The sequence below is a fragment of the Pelecanus crispus genome, chromosome 12 (assembly GCF_030463565.1).
Source record: "Pelecanus crispus isolate bPelCri1 chromosome 12, bPelCri1.pri, whole genome shotgun sequence".
In the NCBI taxonomy this organism is placed as follows: Eukaryota; Metazoa; Chordata; class Aves; order Pelecaniformes; family Pelecanidae; genus Pelecanus; species Pelecanus crispus.
In genome coordinates, this window is record NC_134654.1 from 23,807,636 (window position 1) to 23,830,411 (window position 22,776).

The window sequence follows — 22,776 nt, forward strand, 5'->3', positions numbered from 1 at the left end:
TTGCCAACATAGATGGGTCAATATCGTATGATTAATAGCAAATGGGAAAACGCAAGGTCATCTTTCACCATGCCCTGAATATCCAAAGTAAGAAAAATACTTTTCCTGATGCATGGTTTCTAGGAACAAGACTGAAGGGAGACAAGCCAATCTGCCAACCATACTCTAAATTAGCATAAATTTCAGTTGCTAGTATTTCCCAGATGTCTCCACTTGAAAACTACTTACTCCATCTTTGTTTTATTAAATTACCAACAACAAAAGAAAAAGAACAATTTCTTTAAAATGGAATCTGATATGTGAAAGAAAGGAATGGAATGTCCCTTTAGCAGAGTATTATTCATAAAATGAAACACATTTGTTTGTGGGAAGAGCACTTGAAATGGTCTAAGGAATAAAGTGGCACACAAGCAAATGCCAGAAGTGCATACTCACTTCTGAAAGCTCTTTTTCTGAACCTGAGTTTTTATACTTAATTCACAAATAAGCAGTAAAAGACAGTATATATTATTGACAGCCTTAAAAAATAAAGGGCCATATTATGCCTGCACCCTGTTGAACACACTCAACAAACAAGGCTGGATATTTCTCCACAGATTTTTGCTTTAGCTGTGTCCAGTTGCATAACTCACAGAGGAGTTCCTCTGCTGGTCTCGCATCATATGATAACCTCTAAGTATCGTATCGGGGATATTCCCATATTCCAGTAGCACTCAGGAGTCCAAGACTGGATAACTTCGAACCAGCAAGTCAGATCATCAGCTTTCCATCCTCTTTGCATTGCATAGATAGCTCAAAGAGAAGAGCCAAAGGCATTTGGGATCTTAGCTAACGATTTTTGCATTATCATTGAGGCCACATGAGGAAGGTTTAAGTGTTGATAAGATCTGAACTGGTGGGTACTGAAGAGAGATCAGAATTCAAATACTCCATCAAGTGATGGAGAAAACTGTTTATAATCTCCTTTAGCAAATCTTTTATATCAGAAATACTTTTCACAGGTAATTCCTATTTCTGGAAAAACTTCCTCATTTTCAGAATCATGATATTAAATATAAATAAATCATTAAGAGGTAAATAAGGCATAGTTCTGAGCTAGATCATGCTCTCTTACTTAAAAAAAACATGTACAACTGCAAAAGTCAAGCGAGATAAAAGGATATTGTCATGGTTTAGCCCCAGCCAGCAGCTAAGCACCACGCAGCCGCTCGCTCACTCCCCCTACCCCGATGGGATGGGGGAGAGAATCGGAGGAGCAAGAGTGAGAAACACTCCTGGGTTGAGATAAGAACAGTTTAATAATTGAAATAAAGTAAAATAGTAATGCTAATAGTAACAGTATAATAATGATAATAATAATAATGATACACGAAGCAAGTGATGCACAATGCAATTGCTCACCACCCACCGACCGATACCCAGACAGTTCCCGAGCAGCGATCGCTGCTCCCCGGCCAACCCCCCCCCAGTTTATATACTGAGCATGACATCATATGGTATGGAATAGCCCTTTGGGCAGTTTGGATCAACTATTCTGGCTGTGCCCCCTCCCAGTTTCTTGTGCGCCTGGCAGAGCATGGGAAGCTGAAAAAGTCCTTGACTGGCATAAGCAGTACTCAGCAACAACTAAAAACATCAGCGTGTTATCAACGTTCTTCTCCTACTAAATCCAAAACACAGCACTATGCCTGCTACTAGGAAGAAAATTAACTCTATCCCAGCCGAAACCAGGACAGATATGTAAAAAAGACATCCTTATTTGTGGTGTTGGTCAAAGAACGCGTTCATTGTGAAACCAAATACTTGTACTTGTACTATGTGGCTTTTGAATTCCAGATAGATATTACATCCCTTAAGCTTGATACTTCATCTTAATTCCAGAAGAGGTGGTTTAATGCTACAGCCGTGAGATTGTTTAGCCCTGACAGAAAACGAGCTGTAGCCAGACAACCTTTTCATGGTAAATGACAAAGCTGTGAACACTCTTGGAAAGAAGTTTATGCTTCGCAGAAGAGTTTTGAGGGTGCGATCACCACCTCTGGTAGGCAGCTATCCCTAAGCAGTCTTTTCAAATTCACCAGTAATGTTTGTGTGACTGCGTATAATGGAAGCAGAGTTTTAAAGTCTGGCCTTAAGGCCAAAATAGAGCACTTAAGGACATACTTATCTTCAAGCATCTAAATAGTCCCGCTTTGGCCAAATCTAGATAAAATCCTAGTTGACAGTAAATTTTTGAACAATTCTTACTACAGTCTCTAAATCTCTCATTTCCTTTGAGTAATTTTGTCAGCAAATAACAAAAAACATTTTGGACTGCAGTATTTTGATGTTAGGGAAATAACTGTCGTTTTGAGTCAACTGAATATTCGTGCTATGGTATCTGATTTTATTAGTTTCATCTACTGATCTCCACCTTCCTTTTTCTTTAATATTTTTAAACTAACTTATTGGGGGGAAAAAGCCCAACTACATTACTGCACAGTTTCTAGGTTTGATAACTGCCCAGTAAAATGAGGCTTTTTCCTAATTTCTGTATTTTCCCACTTCTTCCTTTAGGGACATACTTTGACCGATCATGCTACGCGCAGCTTTTATTGCAGGAAGACTGTACTGAAGCATGAGGACAGTATATGCATTCTGTCTTGGCAACAATGGGCAAAATTGTCAACGTCTGTCGCTTCATACAAGTTTATTAACTTGGGCTGATGTTTATCTTTTTACTTACTGCAACCATCCAAGTATCAATGCTGGTGCATTTTCTTTGTCCTGTTACAAAGATCAATGAGATCCACGCTTTATGAAGTATCAGGGAATTTTTGTTTGCCCTAGGGTTTCAGTCCCTTTCTGCTTTCTGTAGTGTTAACTTTACAAGAGTGGTTATCACAGCAGGCATCGTGCAGCTGAGGAGGCAAGCAGTCAGCAGGGATACCGCCTTGCTGCTCTGTGACCGGCTGCAACACTCCTCGTATACATACACAGCAAGCGGCTTGTTGTTTTTCACATAGAGTTACAGAAATCTCCTTTGCATTAACCCTGATTAAATGCATATACTCGGAACAAAATAATGGTAGGTTATAATATATTTTGGCTAACATGCACTCTCTCAGGAGACTGTTCTATTTGGACAAAGGATGCTTTGGACTATATTCCATTTCTTTTGCACGCATAATTACTTTTGCAGTTTTACCTTTTCTTTACCTTGCAAAAGATAAATAATCACAAATATTTGAATAGCAAGAAGCCCTGTATTTTCTGCTGAAATTAGTTTTAAATATTGTAAATCTGTAATATTTTTAAGATGATATATGCAGACAACTGCAGCCAAGATGTATTATTTATGAAGTTTCATCAAAGACCGTAGCAATTCACAGAAGAAATGATAAATATGTAGGAAACCCTAGACTGCCGGAGTTTATATAGGCTAAATCCTGTACCTTTCAGACTGTGTTTCTGACTGTTTGAGCTCCTTTACCTCCCATTTACTCCAGGTGAGAGCTTAGCAGTCTTTCAAAGCAAGTCCTATGACAGGCAACAAATCTGACCCTGGAGGGTGCGAAAAAATAGAGCACTAGGAAGTAGATCAACTTATGCATGATTCATGGAGAAAGTGAGCTTGAAGGAAGTGAAGATGATGTCTAGGGAAATACGATGCAAAACATGAGAGCCTCCTGGCTACCATGGGAAATACCAAGAAATGTAAGTACAAATGTAACAGTGAAAGAAAGGAGTAGAGGGAACGGCATGAAAAACTAGTGGAGAAAGAGTAAAAATGTGGAAAAGAAAAGCATTAAAAAGCCTACAGATGTGGGTGGAACTTTGAAGCATATAAAGTCAAAAAGGCAAATAAGGCTTTGGAGATATCTCCAGAGTTTCATTTATAGGTGACAAATGTATTCAGTGTTTTTGAAAAGCATAGTCTTCGTGGTTGAGAAAAGAATACAGAGCATCAGTTGTTATTGCTATTGATGTACCAGTCTTCATTTAGAAGAAAAAAAAAGAAAAACCATAATTTTAATCAAATTACTAGTGAAAAAAGTGTAATTGTCACTGATGAAAGAAACAGGTGATGTAGGGGATCCGTGTGAGCAGAGAGCAGATGCTGAGGTTTTACTCATAATTGAGCAAATCTGTTGTCATTTATTTTTGATATGCATGTTCCATGCAGGAGTGAGGAAAGGCCAGGGCAGATGGAAGCAATTGAAGAGTGAATCCTATTGCCATTTAAATCATTAGAAAATATCCATGTTGAATAAAGGTCCCATCTTTTATGGGAGAGGAAGGAAGAACTAGTGATCATGTCTAGCATATTTATAACTTAAAACATCCTTTTCCTCCTTAGAATCATAGAATTGTTTAGGTTGGAAAAGAGCTTTAAGATCACCCAATCCAACCATTAACTCCTTCCTTCATAGGAGTCAAAGCCTGAAAACTGTTATGCAGCAGCTGCCTTGTATTTAAGGGGAAGTAGCTGTGGATTATTCTCTCTCGAAGGTGGTAGGTGGCATGTTTTGAGGAACAGATTGTATAGATCTGTGCTAAATGGAAAATGGAAGCCTGAGATAAGTGACTAATATGGGGTAAAAGTGAAAGCAAAAAAAAAATTAATCCAATGTGCTTTTTGCTTTTCAAGCTGTACTAAACAGTAATGGTGCTGCTCTACAATTACCAGTTCTCAAGTTTCTGAACTCAGGAGTTTTGGTAGAGTGACTTGTTGCTCTTCACTTGGTGCCTACAGGTATAATTACTTCTCAGATGGTTTGTACCTGCTTCGCTGTGCCAAGTCATGATTCAGTAGCTGTAATAAACTCCATTTATCTTTGAGAACTGAAGTTAACCCTTTCCAGATTTTTAAGAAGTAGAGACCACACTAGAGACCAAGATGTGATGATGGAAGAAAAGAAAATGAGCCTTTTAAGAAAGAAATGAAAAAAAAAAGTACGTGTGCACTTAGGGGCATGCCTTGGTACGAAGCAGCTTTCAAAGATCATATGGTGCGTGCAGTCCGGCACATTTTCCAAATAAAAGTTTTAAATCTGAAGCAGGCTCACAGATGGTTCTAATGAGCTGGTCTTTGAGATATACTGTGACTTGAACAAAAATAGTTTAACTCCTAAGACACTATCATTTTGAGATGACTTTCAAGCTAAAGCACTTGCAGAACAATTTTTCATGTATATTTTAGTTTTATATATTTTTCTAGTCTCCAAAAAAGGGAGGGTTTTCAGGACCTTGCACTTTCCTTTATATACATTACAGTACAGTACCACAAAAGCATTCATCAGGACCATTTTTGCGCATTGACTTAGTAATAAGAAAGGTAAAGGTTTCCTATGAAAATTTAGTTTTTAAAGTGATATAGTATAGTACCCTACTAAAGTATTATTTGGCGTTCTCATGGACGGGACTTTCAAACTAAGAACAAAGTCCAAGACTGACTTTTTAAGATTAGCGTGACTGATAATTACAAAAGGGGAAAAGAGAGCACAGTTGCTTAGTGCATGTAAAAATTGCACTCTTTCAGAATTATTTATTTTCATTTATGCTAAACTTTTCAGTATTAAATACTTCAACTCCCAGAAACATTACTGTAAATCACAAAATTAAACAATGCATTTAGTAAATTAACCTTATATGTAGACATAGATAAGCACACATTCAAAAATATCTGTACGTATTTTCTCCAAATCTGTCTCTAAGTGCCTTGGAGTTTGTGTCTAAATTCCCAAAGAATTATGTATAAACACAAAAGTTGGTGATGAACCAAGCAGCAGAAGATTTCATTCTGCCCGGACTTCTACCCCGTATAGTTATGAGCATCTGTATGTAATAGCTGTAAAAACAGACCTCAGCAGACCACAGGCATAGGGGGTTTTTTGGTCACTTCATCTAGGTGTAAATTACAATAAAAAGTTCAAAACGAGTTAAATGCTACACTCTAATTTGACCAGACTGTCAGCTTCTACAAAAGAAATGCTAGTAATAAAAGTATCATCAAATGGTTTATAACTTTGTAGCACAGCAAATATTTATTAAATCGTATTGTTTATATTATTATCTATTGCAAAAATATGAAGAATTCATTTATAATCTTTTTATGACATGGTTTGAAATGACAGCATTCTAACTTACTCCATTTCAAAACTACGTTCTTTGTGTCACCTAAGCTTTGAGAGGCATCTTATTTCTTCATTTCATCTTAGGTCTGCCTTATGGATGGGAAGAAGCTTATACAGCAGATGGGATCAAATACTTTATCAAGTGAGTAGTTCGGGGGGGAAAATGGGTCAGAGGTGAAATAAAAGCATATCAAACTACACACATTTTTAAACCTAGAATTAACAGAAAAATGAGTAAATCATAGAATCATAGAATCATCTAGGTTGGAAAAGACCTTTAAGATCATCCAGTCCAACCATTAACCTACACTACCAAGTCCACTCTAGACTAATCAAGGGTAGACCAGACTAAACCATATCCCGAAGTGCCACATCTACCCGTTTTTTAAACGCCTCCAGGGATGGTGACTCCACCACCTCTCTGGGCAGCCTGTTCCAATGCCTGACCACCCTTTCCGTAAAGAAATTTTTCCTAATTTCCAGTCTAAACCTCCCCTGGCGCAGCTTAAGCCCATTTCCTCTTGTTCTATCGCTAGCTACTTGGGAGCTACTTGGGATAAAATAACAAAAGCTGTCATATGTTTTATATACATCTTTGTTACCAACATCACTTGTTCTTTTCTGGTTTTTGCAACTTCACTGTCCAGGGGGTCCTAGAGGGCTTAGTCACAAATCCAACTGAAATTCGGTGAGAACTGTGCCTCTCAATCTTTCAGATGTCTTGGAAAACCCTAGTCTACAATGTTGAGAACTTCTCCAGTTACGCAGAAGTATAATGGACCCCCCAGGAGATTAAAAAAAAAAAAATCTTATCCCCTAAATAGTTTACAAGGATAAATATCTATTTTTAAAATGCCCTTATATTTTGGGGAAGTGGAAGAATTCTTAGAATTCTTTTAGATTTTTAGAAGGTAATGCTCTGGTTTCACCTCCATCTAAAGTTACTGATGAGGTTTTTTTGATGTCATATCCCGCTCCCTTGTGTGGGAATAAGTTGTTCTGTTGTTGCAAGAGAGTGAAGGAACAGGACTGAAAGCATTTAGTCACAGTTATAAAATGATCAAGAGATTTCCAGCTGCCATACCATTAATTTAGAAAAAAAAGTCATTATACTCTAGACTTTACATTTCAGATGCTAAATGGAGGCTTACTAACTTGAGTATCACAGAATATTGACATTTTACAGTATCACTGGCTGCAGGTTAAGCAACTTTTATTCCATTGATAATGCCACTGAAGCTGCACCAGGTGCAAAAGCCTTCTCTCATACACTGCGTATGTTCTGCATATATACTGGTTTTTGTTCTTGACTTCTATCCTATGAAAATTAAACCTACGGTTTCCATAGGGTTTGCTTTCCACATTTTCAAGGCGTTGCCAAAGACAAAGCCATACTCTTCATAGCTGGCTCACTAGAAATAGTTGTGTGAACCAATAGTGAGTTTCACTGACGGGCGTTCAGGACAGACATTGCAACAGCGAGCAGTTGTTATGCACCCCCACAAAAAATTCCAGAAAAATACATCTGTATCAGGAGTTACCTGTGATTTTTTTATAAGATATTGCAAACAAATTAATTTTTCAAAACTCTCCAGAGACTAGACGACAGGTAACATTGATAAGATGCTACAATAACACAGTGTCTAAAGCATAAGGAAAGCCTCTGCAAAAGCTTTAAAAGCAGTAATCATTTGAAGATGTAATCATCTGTGGGGAAAAAAAAAAACAAAAGCACTAAGTTTTGGCCCTTGTTATTTGCTTTTTGGCTTTCCTTTACTATAAGATTTCCTTAGCGATCATTTTTCTGAAAGACTGGGGGGGGGGGGGGGGGGGGAATCATTATTTACAAAAAATGAAAAAAAACCATTATATTATTTTTTTAACCAAATTCAAAGTATGGTTTATGTCCTGCTAATAGCTTGCAGGTAGAGAATTGAAAGCTTCTTTACAAAGGCCTCCTTGATAAAAGCTGTATCAGAATTTGTTGTATACTGCAGGAAAGATTTTTTTCGGTTGTGTTCTCTGATTCTGGAGGAAAAATGCGTGAAGAAGAAGTAGGTCATGTTGTATGTCCCAGAAGCTTCAGGAGGTGAATTGGACAGTATGCTGTTGCTTTTTTCCAGAATATAGTGAAAATTATTTCATATAATTTTTTTTATTATTCCTCTAAAAGATTGAAACAATTGGTAAAAAATGTAATTCATCCATTCCATATATAAAATGAATCACTGTTTAATTAAGAGCTAGTTATTCTAGCTGCTGAAATTTGCATATTGTTTAATTCTTATAGGTACCAGGAAGACGCTATTTTGCAGGTAGACTTCCACAGTCTCCTAAAAGACAGGAAGGGCAGCAAATAAATCTTTGCAGTGAGATAAAATTACTTTTATCCCAAAGTCTTATAAAAGTCACGTAAATAACATTGAAGTTTATGTATTGGCTAGCCAAGAGCAGCAGGGCCTTTTTTTCTTTTTTTTTTTTTCTTTTTTTCAAACATACTGCTTTGTTGTCCTTGGCTCACCCCGTGGTGCCTCGAGCTAGATGTATTAAAGCAGACATGTTTTTTTCTGCAGAGGTTTCCAAGCACACCATATATGATACTGCATTCCAGCTCTAATCAAAGGGCGGCTTTTATTATCAGATAGGTGCAGGTTACTACATGGGATTTATTAAAAAAAAAAAAAAAAAATTGCAGAAAAATAACAGGAAATGAAAGTGAATTAAAAGCAAATTTCATAGTAATGGAAATAAATACAAGAGCAACTATTAAACTAGAGCACTGTTCCCTTGGGCTCCATCTGTTGATACAGGGAGCCATTATAGGACAGTTGGAAAGTTAAGGTGGATGCTGGATTCTGTTCTGGATCAAACTCTTGCAATTCTCTAGGTTTACACCTGCGTAATAAAAAGCTGAGAAACTGACCTTGAAGATACTATTATCTAGCAATAATAACAAATAAAACTTAGCAGCAGAACAGAAGAAATCTCACATTCTTGAAACATTCCCCCCTGCCCCCCCCTTTTTTTTCTGGTTTTGTTACTGTGCTTCTCATACAAGTACTTATCCTGATGACTCAGCAGAAAGCTAGATGTGCTGAATATGCACAAGAATCTCTTAAGTTCTGCACTTGGATGCTGAACTATTGCAGATGTGACAATGCGATGCATATTAGCAACAGTAGAATCTCAGCTAGGCTCAGTGATGGCAGCCGAATTTGCATAAAGCATCAGATGTTTGGCATGTTATCCCCACTTGCTGGAACTACAGGTTTTAATTGAGTAGTTTAGATGACAACACTTTTTCAAGAATTTTTGCGTATCTGATCTTTGGTTGTTTATGACTCACGAATGTTATTTCCTCCTCTTAATGTGCTCCTAGCACCACAAGTGATGGTGCTCCGGGTTTTCCATTGTTGTTACCTTCTGTACTCTGTCCTATCAAGTTCTGCATGTCAGTCTTTATGTGGCAGGCAAGGAATATCTATCCATTTTAATTGCAGAGAAGTGTATGAAATCACCCTTCATGACCACTGTCTAAAAACTTCTATTCTTCTGAATGGAGCCACCACACTGAAGTGGTGTTAAGAGCTGTTAATGCAGTTCATTAGAATGGAATTAACTGAGCATTGCAGTAAGACATGGTAATTAATATTCCTTTTAACTGTTTCCTTATTTTGCTTTCATCACTGTTTCCAAATGCCTTTCCAGAGCGTAAGCCAGGCTTTTTGCATTCTTGAAAATTCATACCTCTTACTACACTTTGTAATGTATATGAAGTCAGTCTGAAAAAATTAACTATTTAGAGCAAGGAGCGAGGGTTGCCTAAGTCCCTTGTTTCTAACATTGAATGGTAGAGATTTCATGATGAAAATTGTACCCAACATTGAAAATATCCTTTTCTAGGAGGAAGTTAGCTTGAGGTGCATCTTATCAGCTGATCCTTTTCAGTAGGATTTAATCTAATTGTTTAATGGGGATTAGCAGAATAGTTGATACTTTACAGCCCTGGTACTGATACTGTAACCTTGTTCTCTCTGGCTGTGAATTTCAATCTTTTCATTCTTTGGTGTTCAGAACAGCCAAGGCCATGATGGGCTTAAGAGTATTTCAACATTAGCCCACTTCTATGTATACAAACAGATAGAAAAACATGTTATAATTCCTGAAGCGTGGCCACAATTAACCTGATCATATATGTGACTTGTCAGTTTTCTTACTATGCAGTTAGGCTATATAGAAGCTGCAATGGCTCTGTTTAAATCCACAGCAGTTTTACAATACACTAAGGACAATCAAATATTATTTTAATTAGCGGTTGCCTTCAGTTCCAATGTGCTTTATTGGGCCATCAAGTAGCTGTGTCCATAAATCTATATGTTATAAATCTAATGCAGTAAACACCCCAGAATGGAATCTTAATAGCACATAAGCTTGAGACAGCTTGCTGTGAAATTTCCATAAATATCTCTGAAGGGGGGTGTAGCAATACGAAGTGCATGAGAAATCAGAGTTTAAAAGAAGCAAACCAGCTGGCTTGTGTTACACACTAAAGTGAAACCCACTTATGTGAATAACTGACATGAATAAAACATTTACATGGCTATATTCCTAAGGGTCTGAACAGCTCTCTGTACCTAGCAGGGAAAGCTGTATCTTGTCCCTGACTACTCACCTTAAGACAATTTTTAAAATCACCTCTTTTATTCAGGAAATCGTTTCAGTCTCTCAGTAAATTACTTTCAATCAACCAGGTTGCTAAGATCAGTCACAAAGTACTGGCAAGCGTGAGAAAATTACCTTTTAGACTGACATGATTCTGTGCTAGGCATTAAGGTCGTGTATAGGTTTACCATGAAATAGCAAACTAATGTAAACCTCTCTGAGTTACATCTCAGTATGCACTGGAAAAAAAGCAAGTTCAAGTGTCTTACTAATATAATATAAATTAACAGTTATCAGAAGGACAAAAATTACACCAGCAGACTAAAAGGTAGGGATCAGCTTCATTACTAATATAGCTGTGCTTTCCTCCTGCTGGAGAGTAAAGGTTGAATTTGGCTCCAGATACGTTTTAAGATAACCTGGTGTACTTTAAAGTCATGGAGAGGGCGAGCACTATTTTATTTTGCATGTAGCAATACAGTCAGTCATTCATACATAGCACCAGATTCATGCCCCTCAGTTGTCTAATTAATTTGAGATTCTACCCTCATTTGCTCAAGGTGACAATTGAATGTAGCCTAATGGGGTTTTCAGCAGTCCATTGCAATTCCAAAATCATAGAATAAAATCATAGAAAAGTCTAGATTGGAAGGGATGTCTGGAGGTCATCTCATTTAACCTTCTGCTGCAGAGTAAGTTATCCAGAGCCCTGTCAAACAAAGTCTTGAATATTTCCAGTGCGGGAGATTCCGCCACCTATCTGGGCACCCTATTCCAATGTTTAGTTGTTTTCACAGTGAAGACTGTTTTCTTAACATAGTCAGAATTTCCCCTGAAGCAACTTGTGCCCATTGCTTCTTGTCTGTTGCCATACATCTTTGTGAGAAGAGTGCCTCCATTTTCTTTATAACTACCTTTTGGGTACTGGAAAACTTTGATTAGACACCCACACCCCAGCCCCTGAGCTTTCTCTTCTCTAGGCTGAACAAACCCAATTCCTTCAACATTTCTTCGTGTGCCAAGTTCTCCAGCCCTCTAATCATCTTGGTGACCCTCCACTGGATCCTCTCCAATTTTTCCAATGTCTGTCTTGAACTTGGAGGACCAGTGTATTGAAGAAGCCCCACATAAGGTAAAAAAGTTAGATATTAATTAATTTTACTTACTAGATGATTAACGTGGCTGTTCTTCTGTTGTGAGAAATTTAATTACCAACGTTCTAATATAAATTCCTGCTCCAAATAGACATTTTATGTGTAAAACCCAGAAACACAAAGGGGCTAGCGAGCCCTCATGAAGTATCACCTACATCCAGATGTGTATGTATCCCCTTAACAGTCAGCTGGGAGGCATTAGGATGGGAAAAGTTTTTTAAGTAAGAAGGTTCCTCTTGTTCACTTTTAAAGCTAGTCATGTGGCTATTTTTGCCCAGGCTTAGTTCAGGTGTAATATTGAATGAATTTACTGTTGCAACCACTATTAGAACAAAATTTCACTTTTGTTGTATGTTCTGGCATTAAAGTCCTCGTGGCAGTCACAGCACTGCAGCAGTGCAAGCAGAAAATGTATTCTGTCATTGAATGGATTTTGTGAATTAGTAGCTTCTGGGTTTGATTTTTAAATAGGAGAGCGCCTATGCATAACTTTGCTCTCCCAGTGAAGTATCATATATGCTAATTAATTAATGGTTAGACACTGGTGGTTTAGAATCACACAGGAACAGTATAAAAAAGCATAGCTGGGACACTAATTTTTTTCCCAGAAAACCCATTACAGTTAATCTCTTCCATCCTCCCACTATGTTCACCTTTAACATATGGCAGCTCTGTATCATGAGACTGGCACCTAAAATTAGGTAGGGCCTTGCTATTCTCCCTCCCACTCCCACCCACTCCTTGCATATGTATACAGTTTGTAAGGACCAGCTGTGAATTTTGCCCCTGTAAACACTGTTTTTCTAGCTTTTTAATAGGACTAGGTTCCAACTGTTCTACATTAACTGTTATTTTCCTCAAGAACATTTATTTTCAATTAAATTTTCCTGAAAACAAGTAAAAGTTTCCAGATATTTTACTATTTTGGGATCTTTTCCCTTAGATGTATTAGGGTCTGTGATGTTTTCTGTCTTTTACCAAAGGGGAAACATGATGTTTGATTTAGGGTTATCTTTCAGCAATTTATCTAAAAATCAGAAATTTCACATGGAAGCATTGTGTGCTTCAGTGTGACAAAGCAGGCAATGAAAATGCACTGATGGTATACCAGGACAACTGAGAATAGAATTTGGTTCATGTTAAGTAGGAGCCTAAAGTCAATACTTGTAAAATACAGTTAATAAAAACCACACATGTCATGTTCTGGTAGCTTTTGAAATCATACCCAACAAATCAGGCTTCCACTTGGAAAGCCAACACATCATACTTATATTTTATAATATTCTATTTTGTTTGGTTTTGCTTCGGAAGGAGCCATCATTAATTTTACTGAAAGCTGGGCATTCACAGAAACGGTTTATGATTTTATGACTGAACTAAGAATAGCAAAGCATGTGTGATAGATGAAGAACTTCTGTAGTATAAACATTGATGTTTTATAGCACTAGAGCTAAAGGTACCATCATAAAAGGAAAATAAATCACAGCTGATTTTACGTACTGCGTGCTAAATCGAAAAAACAAAGCTGTTCCTTTGATAAGTGTACTCTATACATTTCTACTGCATTATAAAGGAAGGACTCAAACCCCAGCATACTGAGGTGTGTTGGGCTTCTCCTCTGCTGTGCCATTCCAGTACACAGCAGTGCATTACAAGGTACTGGTTATCTGCAGGTTAGCTAAGTAGCGGTTGGCATGGCCCTGCCTAGAAGAAATCAAGTTCAATAAAGTTCAAATCATAGCAGAGCTGATCTGGAAGTAAACTTCTGTATGTTTGTTTCAGTGAGTTCAGAGCAGCAAACGAAGAAAAACCGTGATCTGCCGCACTGAACGTGCAATTAAAATTCCCCCAGATTGAATCCAGTACCTGCTCTGCTCCCAGCATCCTGTATAGCGGTAGGCAAGTTAGTTGCACCAAAATTATCAGTTATCAACATCATCATGGTAGGTGTCCCCATCCTAATAACTTCGATGTTTTGTGAGTAGGAATGGGTATTTTGAGACATGGAGTGCCGTTTTCCTTGAGTTCAAAGAAAGATGCAATTACTTTGCATCTCCTAAAATTGGACCTTTCCTATTTTATATGTTACTCAAAAATACATGTTGCTTTTCAAAATGTTTCCTTTGACCTGTCATCCTCAAGTCTTCCTATCTGAAAATAGAGGAAAGAATAGTTACATAGTCACAAGAAGTTGCAAATATTTAAATAAAACTGGCTCAGCACTAACCAAGTGCTGTTATTGCTACTTCTTAATGTATAACGATCCAAAGCTGTTTGCGTCCACCAGCTCAATATCAGTTCAAACACTTTCAGACGTAACCGTATGAATTTGGGTAATCCTGACATTTTTCTTTTTGATTTTTGGATAACCAACTTGAGACATCTCAGAGAACTTTTATTTTCACACAGTGTTAATGCCTGCCATCTCGAGTACATGATTCTTTGCTGTGTCTCAAGCTGGCCACTAGGAATAAATATAACCAGAAGTAATAGCTCTCTTCGAAAATTGTGTCTCCTGGTTGTTCTTTGTTCACAGTCACTGTTCAGTGAAGAAAGACTTCTTATTAAAAGGCACAGCAATGATGTAGTGTAAGACATTTGACTAACCACAAATTCTTGAAAACTTACAGATAGCCAGGATAAGATGAAAATTCAGAATAATTTCTGAGGTTTAGAAATGTTTTATTGCCAGATACGTGGACTGTAGAGAATTCGGTTTCTCTGATTTTCACTGAAATAATTTTGCATGCCTATAAGGAAAATAACCTCAGATGTAAAACTAGGAAACTTGGCATTGGATTTTATGATAACATGAGCTTGTAACGCAAGAATGTTAAGACCTTAAGCTGCTTTTGGTTGGGCAATTTTTTTTTTTCCTGAGAGGTTGTTTGTTTTTTAATATCAAGAACCAAAATGGAGAAACATTCTTTCAGCTTCCACAGATGCTGCACACTTTGTCCAGGTTCTGCCTATCATATAAGGCAGCTGTTAAAATTTCTTCTACAAGAAAATACATGAAGCTGAAATTATTTTTTGCTCTAGTCCTACAAATCCCACTGACATCTGTGCGCTGATTTTTGTTACCTCTGCTGGGTAATTTTACTCTTACACTGATGTGATCAAAGGTGTAATTCTCACCTATCTCGTTACTTCTATGAGTAGGACTGGAAATATGAAAGTTCAGAACCCTACTAAATTTTCCTGCTAGGGCAGGATTTGGCACTTACGGAATAAGTCATGTACACCGTCAGTTCTGAGATCTCCCTGGGTTTTGGGAGAGCCATCAGAAGCGGAGCAATGCACAGCAAAGTTTTTTCAGTATGCGTTGCATCTGAAGCATGGGCCTAAGCCATCACCTTAGGCTTTAATTCATTTTAGTACTCATGTAGTTTAAACATAAGCCTTGAGCACACTCCGTGCTGGGGTAGAAAAAAACTTATGTGATCTTGGGCTAAGTCTGAACATCTATCTTATCAAGGTATCAGGCCTGTGATGATAAGACAGGACTGATACGAAATAAGAAAATTGATCGCACAATTCTTCACAAAACTAACACTGCTGATCTTTATGTTCTGATGCATTTGCAAAGGAACTGCACCAGAATTTTTATGATGGTCGCTTGGAGACACAGGAGTACGAGTAACTGCACGTACTAAACCAGCACTTTTTGAGCAACAGCAGTTGGCTAATACTGGGGTGAGATACATTTCAGGTAGTGCTTTAAAACTGTGCAAAGTTTGCATATCCTGTCACTCAAACCTTTGGGCTTATTCAGCCTTGGCTCAGATCCTACTGTTATTACTGTTTTTATTTTAGATTGGACCATTTGTTTACTGTTGACAGTTTTTAATGATAGCACACTATTTGGCTATATAAAGCTTCTTCCTAGTGTGATAACTGCCTTCTGAAATTGCTCACAGATTTTTCTTAGTAGACGAGTGTTTAATCGGTTTAATCAAGGAATAAATAGCGAGACTGTCTTCTGGGGTTTCACTTTATATCCCTCAATCTTTAATTAATGTTCATGCAAAATCTGCGATCCCTGAGGGAAATACAAGAAACGTTTATGTCACCTTAGGACACAGTTCCATGAGGTGACAAGTGCTCTCAATCTTACTACAGCCAATAAAAGTTAAGGTCACTGCCGTCTTCCAGGACCTGCCCAGCATCTCCTGGGGTACTATTATATGCTGTACGTTCCTTTTGAAAAGTCTTGAAAGAGGGTCCGGTCTTCAACCAATTTGAACAAAAAGGGGAAAGAAAAAAAGAACATTTAATTTCAAATAATCTGATTTTGATAAATACAATACAAAAACCCTTCCCAAACTGCCTGTTGGTTCCATGTCTGGAAACTCTTCCCTAGATGCTCTCAGGATTGATTGATCATACTTGCGTCAGCGTCGCTCAGTTATTTTATTTTGTTCTAATTGCTTATCAACTAAATTAAAATCCTTTAGCTACAGTTCAGAATAAGTTATTCCTTGCAGATCCTCCCAGCACTTGCTCTTCAAAATAGCAAGAGTTTTCAGTTGCTTGACTTGGTATCCCCTTACAGCATTTAACATCTGCTTTCCAACCACTGGCATTTTCAGAGGGGATACCAAACATGACAGATATCATGACTGGGTCTGCAGGTGTGTGCTACCTCCGAGAGCTTATTTCATGATAAACATTGGCATTGAAGAAACAAAAAATTAGTAACAAATTTAAATTCATAAGGGACAACAGCAAAGTGTTAAAAGCACTGGCTCTTGAAAGCTGAGAAACAGTTCTGCTCCCCAAAATCATGCAATCCTAAATAAAATTAGGAATGCATTCACAAAACGTGTCAGGTGCAGCACCAGAAACTACACATTATATTCAGTCTACATGTGCAGATTGTAAAGCGATTTAGAAATACTATCAGGTAGAGATTGGAGGGCAACAGAATTAGCACACTTCCAGCATTTAGACCATCCTGTGTACCAAATCTTGCTGCATAGTATTTATCTAAACTCCACAGTCATGGGAGGGGGCTGGGCTATAACTAATAGGTCTGCGATGACCATGAGCCTATGGGCTGCCCTCAGGAGTAGCAGCTCCCTGGTACTCCCTTGGATACTCCGTTGCCACCTGCTGGCATGAGGAACGGTACTTCTGTCTCACCCTACCAAGATACGAAGGTCTTGAAGGTGCAAGCTAGGACTACTCCATTTTTGTGCAGTACCTATTTTTGATGGTATTTTTCTTATTATGCAATGTTTCAGAAGGTGCATAAGGAACGTTGACCATGGCCCAAGAGACTTGCATTAGCGAGTTAGAGAAGTGCGAGTAAAATGGAGAAGAAAGAGCCTGGTACCTTCTCAGAGGTGCAAGATTTGGGACAGTGGGTTTCAAAGAGAAAAAGGTATCCTTGCAAAGCAAAAGGCTATTCCAAGCACAAGGGGAACAGAAACAGAAAAGCTGAGCAACAAAAGACAAAGGCAGTAATTAAAACAAATCTTGCAAAGCTGTGTGTAGTCCAGCAAAGAGCTACACAGCGCAAGAGCAAGCAGGGAAGATGATATAATGTCTAGATGAAGGATTAAGTTTCAGGATCTTCATTCAGTGGCACTGTTCTTTATTTTCCTGGTGCTCTGGCCCTCATTAGCCTCCAAAGCACCACTGCGTGGGGGCTGCATACCAGTGTGTAACAGAGGACCGCACAGTCCCCCATGGAGCTAGTCATCTAGCAGATGGCGTATACTCTTTTCACGGTAACTTCAGAACTTCCCACTGGGATATGTGTGTAAGTCTAAAAACACACAATATGGAATATATTTCTGGGTAGGATAGAGCATGGCCCCTTCCAACCCATTGCATCAACATCTAGCAGTGCTATTTGCTACGTTATTTTAATTATTATTTCACTAACAACAGTGAAAGTACTAAAGGTTAAAGCTTTCGGTGTACAGTTTGCTGTGCCTCAGTCTTACAGTTGTCAACAGTACTACACTGCAACAGCGGCTTTGCAGAAATTTTTGATTGTGCACAGATTGGTAAAAACTCCATCAACCATCAATACTTTTTAGCTGAGCATTATTGCATTTTAAAGGGAAATCCAAACGTAAGATAAGAAAGGTTAAAAGTCTAGAAAAATTAATACTATGGATTAAATGGATTAAGTTACTGGGTATGTTCATTTAGGGAGGAAAATAGCTACCTTGGGTTTTGTGTTACTTCACAGGAGCAGAGTTCTGCTTTTGCTTTCATCATCTTCGATACTGCTCAGTTTGGTAGAGCAGCACAGGGTTCATATGAGGCCAGAATTTGTCTTTCCAAGTTCAGATACAACTAAATTTTGTTTGGCCCCTAATGAATAATGGTCATTGTGAGCGTTTGGCTGATTAATTGTGTACGGCTGCATCTCATCTCCTGAACAGATCTCAACCAAATGGGTCTTGCACAAGATTGCTCCCTTTAAAGCTAAGTAATCCTGGTGCACTGGAAAAATTCAGCCAGGTGTTACAGATGTGGTCCCATGTCGAAATAAAAATAGAAACTTGAAAGAATACTGCACGGCTGCTTTGTAGCTCAGCATCCTGCAGAGTGACCTACAGCAGTTGTGTTGTCTGTAAGACCGCATGATGCCCTGTTAGGGTCCAGAGTTTGGCCCTAGTTGGAGAATACAATTTAAGGTGAAAAGCGTGTCTTGATAATGCTCAAAATCTGACAAAGATGCAGACATTTTTTCCTTTGAATCATTATTTTCTTAAAAGATTGCCTTAAGTTCTCATTTTAAAATAAATAATTTTACACGCAAATAAGTAACAGCCATAAGGAGGGTAATTATGATGGTATTTTAAATAATTCACTACCGTTTCTTTGCCAAAAAATTCCCTGTGTTCTCGTGTTTTGTTTTTCCAAGCTCTAAAATTTGTCCTGCAATTTACTAATGTTAAAAAGACAGAATAAGCTACTGACATATTTCCAGATCAAATGTTTCTGTTTTCTAACAATAAATTTGGCTACCCTCTGAGAGCAATGACTTGTTTGAAAACGTAAAAATCTTTAAATATTGTTAATTGCTCTGAAAATGTGAAATGAATCTTTTGGACAAGAGCATTTGCAAATGGAAAACATTTTACATTTAGAATTTCTAATGCTGGCTTTCAAAATATTCCTTTAATATTCAAAACGGTTTCATCAATTAAGCAAAACCTAGAGGTAGGCTTGAATTCCCTCTCACTTTTATTGCTGGCCCTCACACACAAAGCAGAGAGGATGTATTTCTAATACAAGAATGTTCTGCAAACCAGTAAATCTGGGATTATCTCTTTGGACTGATTATGTCAAAGCTCTTTAGCCACAGCACTTTTGGAGAGCTAAAAATAAATAGCGGGGGGGGGGGGGGGGGGGGGTTTATACATTTATTCTGTACCTAAATAATCTGTGCGTATTGTGTGTGTCTGTCTACAATGTGAGACATAGTATCTGGACTTAATGTTTATTTATAAGAGTTCTTTTCCGAGTAAGGATTTTGGCAAAGGGTTTAAACCAAAGTGTCCTACTAGAAGTGTTCACAGGATAAAGTCTAGTGCACGTTTAAAAGAACTGGGTTCAAATCAGAGGCATTTACTGTGGATTGGTATTAGAGCAGAATTTGGCCCCATATATTTTGAAAATGGATGAAAACTAGTGCTCTTCTATCTTACCAGTGATTAAACAATGTTATGTCATTGAATATAGAAAGTTGTAATCCTGATTTCAATGCCACAGTTCTGCACTATTAAAGATCTGGAGAATTTTTGCATTTAATTTGTATGAGAACAAAATCAAGTTCTTACAGCAGTTAGTAGAAAGTTAGGCATGCTATCGTTTGCCTCCTGGTCCTAAAGTATGTAGGAGGAAAATCTTCTGAAGAATAAACACTTAACAAAGAATTTTTTAATAGATTACATCAAAGACCCGTGAATGGTTTTCCACATAACTCTTCTACTCCTGTGCAGTTTCTCCCATTTCACAGAGTTGATACTACATGCTCATGGGAAAATAGAGCTAAGGATTTAGGTACACAGCAGATCAAGGCATGCTACATGAGGAAGGCAAATGAAAAAAAAAAAAAACTTAAAAATAATTTTGTTCTTATTTAAATTCAGTAATGGATTGCTGAGAAATGGCTTGATAAAAGTAGGCAATATAAACATTTGCAATAGTACTGCAGGCCATAAATCTTGCATTGGCAGAGCTGGAATGGATGGAATCCAGTTCATTCAGCTCCCATGATTCCACAGGTATTGGAAGGAGTTGTGTGTCTTGATGAAGATAAATGAAATCACATGCTGGGACTTTAATTTAGAGGGGTATCTTCAGTATTAAGCCATAATGACTGATTTTTTAAATTGAAAATAAAAAAAATTGATGGCATTTCCTGACAGTATAGAAAACATTGCAAAAAAATTCAGCAAAGACATTTTCCATAATATATTTACAAATATAAATATATTCATAATATAAATATGAATACATATATGTCCCTGTCTTGATTAGACAGATTTCCTCTTAAAATGGAATTTATTCACAAATCTCTCATAAAATGTTGTATAAGGACTCTCTTCATATTCTTCATGTTGGCTGTCGTCTGACTTTCTAAAGTTAAACATTGGAAACTTTTGGAAAATTGCTCTTACTCCTACTAGAAGTGGTACATTCACTTAAAATGAAATGATTACTCTACTTGAGAATAGTCAGTATCTGCTGTGTTGTATTTTCTGTAGCTACATGTTGATCTGCTCGGATATATTTCTGTTTTAACTTCTGTGAAATTGGTATCTACAGCTTCATTAAGGTGGTGCACATTTTTGTACTATACTCATGAAGGAATGGAGTCCATCCAGCGCTGCTCTGACCAAAAAAGCACTTATGCATTGCTTTTGCACATAACTGGAGCTTTTGGGTTTGTTGTTTAAGGATAAAAACTAAGGATATGGCCTTTATCTTCCACATTTTGTTTTTCTTGCTTGATCCTTACTCAGGTGTTGTTTCAGTTGAAGTAGTGGCTAAATTCACAGATTACCAGTTCAGAGATAGGTTAATCTTGTTAATGCAGCTCAAGATGTGATTTACGTTAGCATCATATTTACCTCTTGGTGAACAGTATTGTTGTCCTCACCATATCCAACTTATTCTGAGCTCAGTATACTCACATGAAAGGTGTGAATACAAGGTAAGGTCATAGCACGATAGCGTTGACTGGAAAAGTGATCCCCATACCCATAACTCAGTGTAGTGGAACATTGACTTGTTCCTACTTTAACATACCAGCTTCCATAATCAGACATTCAAGAGACTGTTCTTGAAGACAGAAAGACAAAATCTGTTTTCACCTGAAAAGGTGAATCTAAAGTAGTTCCATCATGGTTCTTCATATTTAATTAAACCAGTGCACCTGAAAGGTGAGTATAGGTATGGGCTTTAGGTACACTGTATGTTAGAAGTTGTGAGAAGAGCTGTTTGTCTTTTATGGTGTATATTATATGTACAATATTTTTCATCTAGTTCTTGTAATGAACTTATATTACAAAATTCATCTTTGCACTGACTTGCCTATAAAAACTGTGAATTTATTAGCAAGATTTTTTTAAGTGAAAAGCAGCTATTTCCTTTACCAAGAACACATTATTCCAGAAGGGAGAAGAGGCTGTGCCTTGCCCACACACAGTATGGCTAGCATGCATACCACCAATCATAAGGTGTACAGTGTTCTTACCCGCAAAGAGTAAGCCTATTCTATTTATCTGTCCTTACAGAGCCTTGATCAGGTTCTTTCCATTCATATAGAATCTTACCAAAAACTATAAAGCGGCTTAGACTGCATGCCAAATGTAGGGTTTAAGCCTTAAAAAGTAGTACTGACCCCCTTTTATTGCATGTGTAAAGGCTGTGGAAGCATGCCCAGAATTTGGCCTAGAGGACATGTAAAGAACATCCTTTTTTGGATTTATTCATCAACCTTTTTCTGCAAGAAGAGGAATGGCTTAATGCTGCTAGAATATTAGTTCATGTTCTAACAAACTGAGCGTACTTCTGTGATGTGATTCCCCATTGGGTCAACTTCCTCTTGACTGCTATGCCTCAGCCTTTAACTGGTATGATGGCAACGTTAATGCCTTGCTGGGTTGTTGGAGTTCTGTTAGACTTTGCTAGTCTGGGCTGTACACTGTCGCCAGGTTAATTGTCTACAGCTCTATTAACCGGAAAATGTCACCAGTCTGTATCAGGAGTCTCTTACAAAAGCATTCTCTCTAATGTATTGGGAAATGAGACCTTCAGTCCAGGTTCCAGCACCCAGAAGACTCCACATTTTGTTTGTAACATCTCATAGTTAGCAAGAAAAAGAGGATTCTGTATTTGAAAGTGCTGTAATGATCATTACAACTCCAGGCTCCATCTGGTATTTCTTGTTTTGAGATTAGTAAACCTCTTTTTTTTTTTTTTTTTTTTTCCCCTTCTTTTTAGCCATGTGACACAGACAACATCATGGATCCATCCCGTAACAAGTGCTCTAAGCTTGCTTTGCTCTGAGGATGATGATGATGGAATAAGAGAGCTTCCCGGGTCCAAGAGCTGAGGACGTCTGTTGACAGAAAGTAGTTTGTCTAGTTTCAGTACATTAGTGAGAAGATGCACACTTTTTAATCTACCTACTTTCTAGTCTAAAGTAATAGTACTTGATGACGTTTCTCCCCTTCAAGCCAGAGGAAGTTCTGCCATTTTTTAGGTGGGTTTATTCATGGGTGCTACAAAAGATGCAGGCACTGCAGAAGTCTCCTTCGGTCCTTATTCTGTCCCAGTTCAGTGTGCAGGGACCAGTCTTATCTTAAGGC

At 37.8% G+C, this 22,776-nt stretch overlaps 1 protein-coding gene across 1 annotated transcript in view; it reads left to right on the forward strand.

Annotated features, from left to right (window-relative positions):
- Positions 1-22,520, forward strand: part of STXBP4 (syntaxin binding protein 4) — a 68,114-nt gene extending 45,594 nt beyond the window's left edge. Inside the window, exons 21-22 of the mRNA XM_009478526.1 lie at positions 6,201-6,258; positions 22,409-22,520. Coding sequence (XP_009476801.1) covers positions 6,201-6,258; positions 22,409-22,520 — 170 coding nt within the window. The remainder of the gene's footprint in view (positions 1-6,200; positions 6,259-22,408) is intronic.
- Positions 22,521-22,776: the final 256 nt, after the last annotated feature.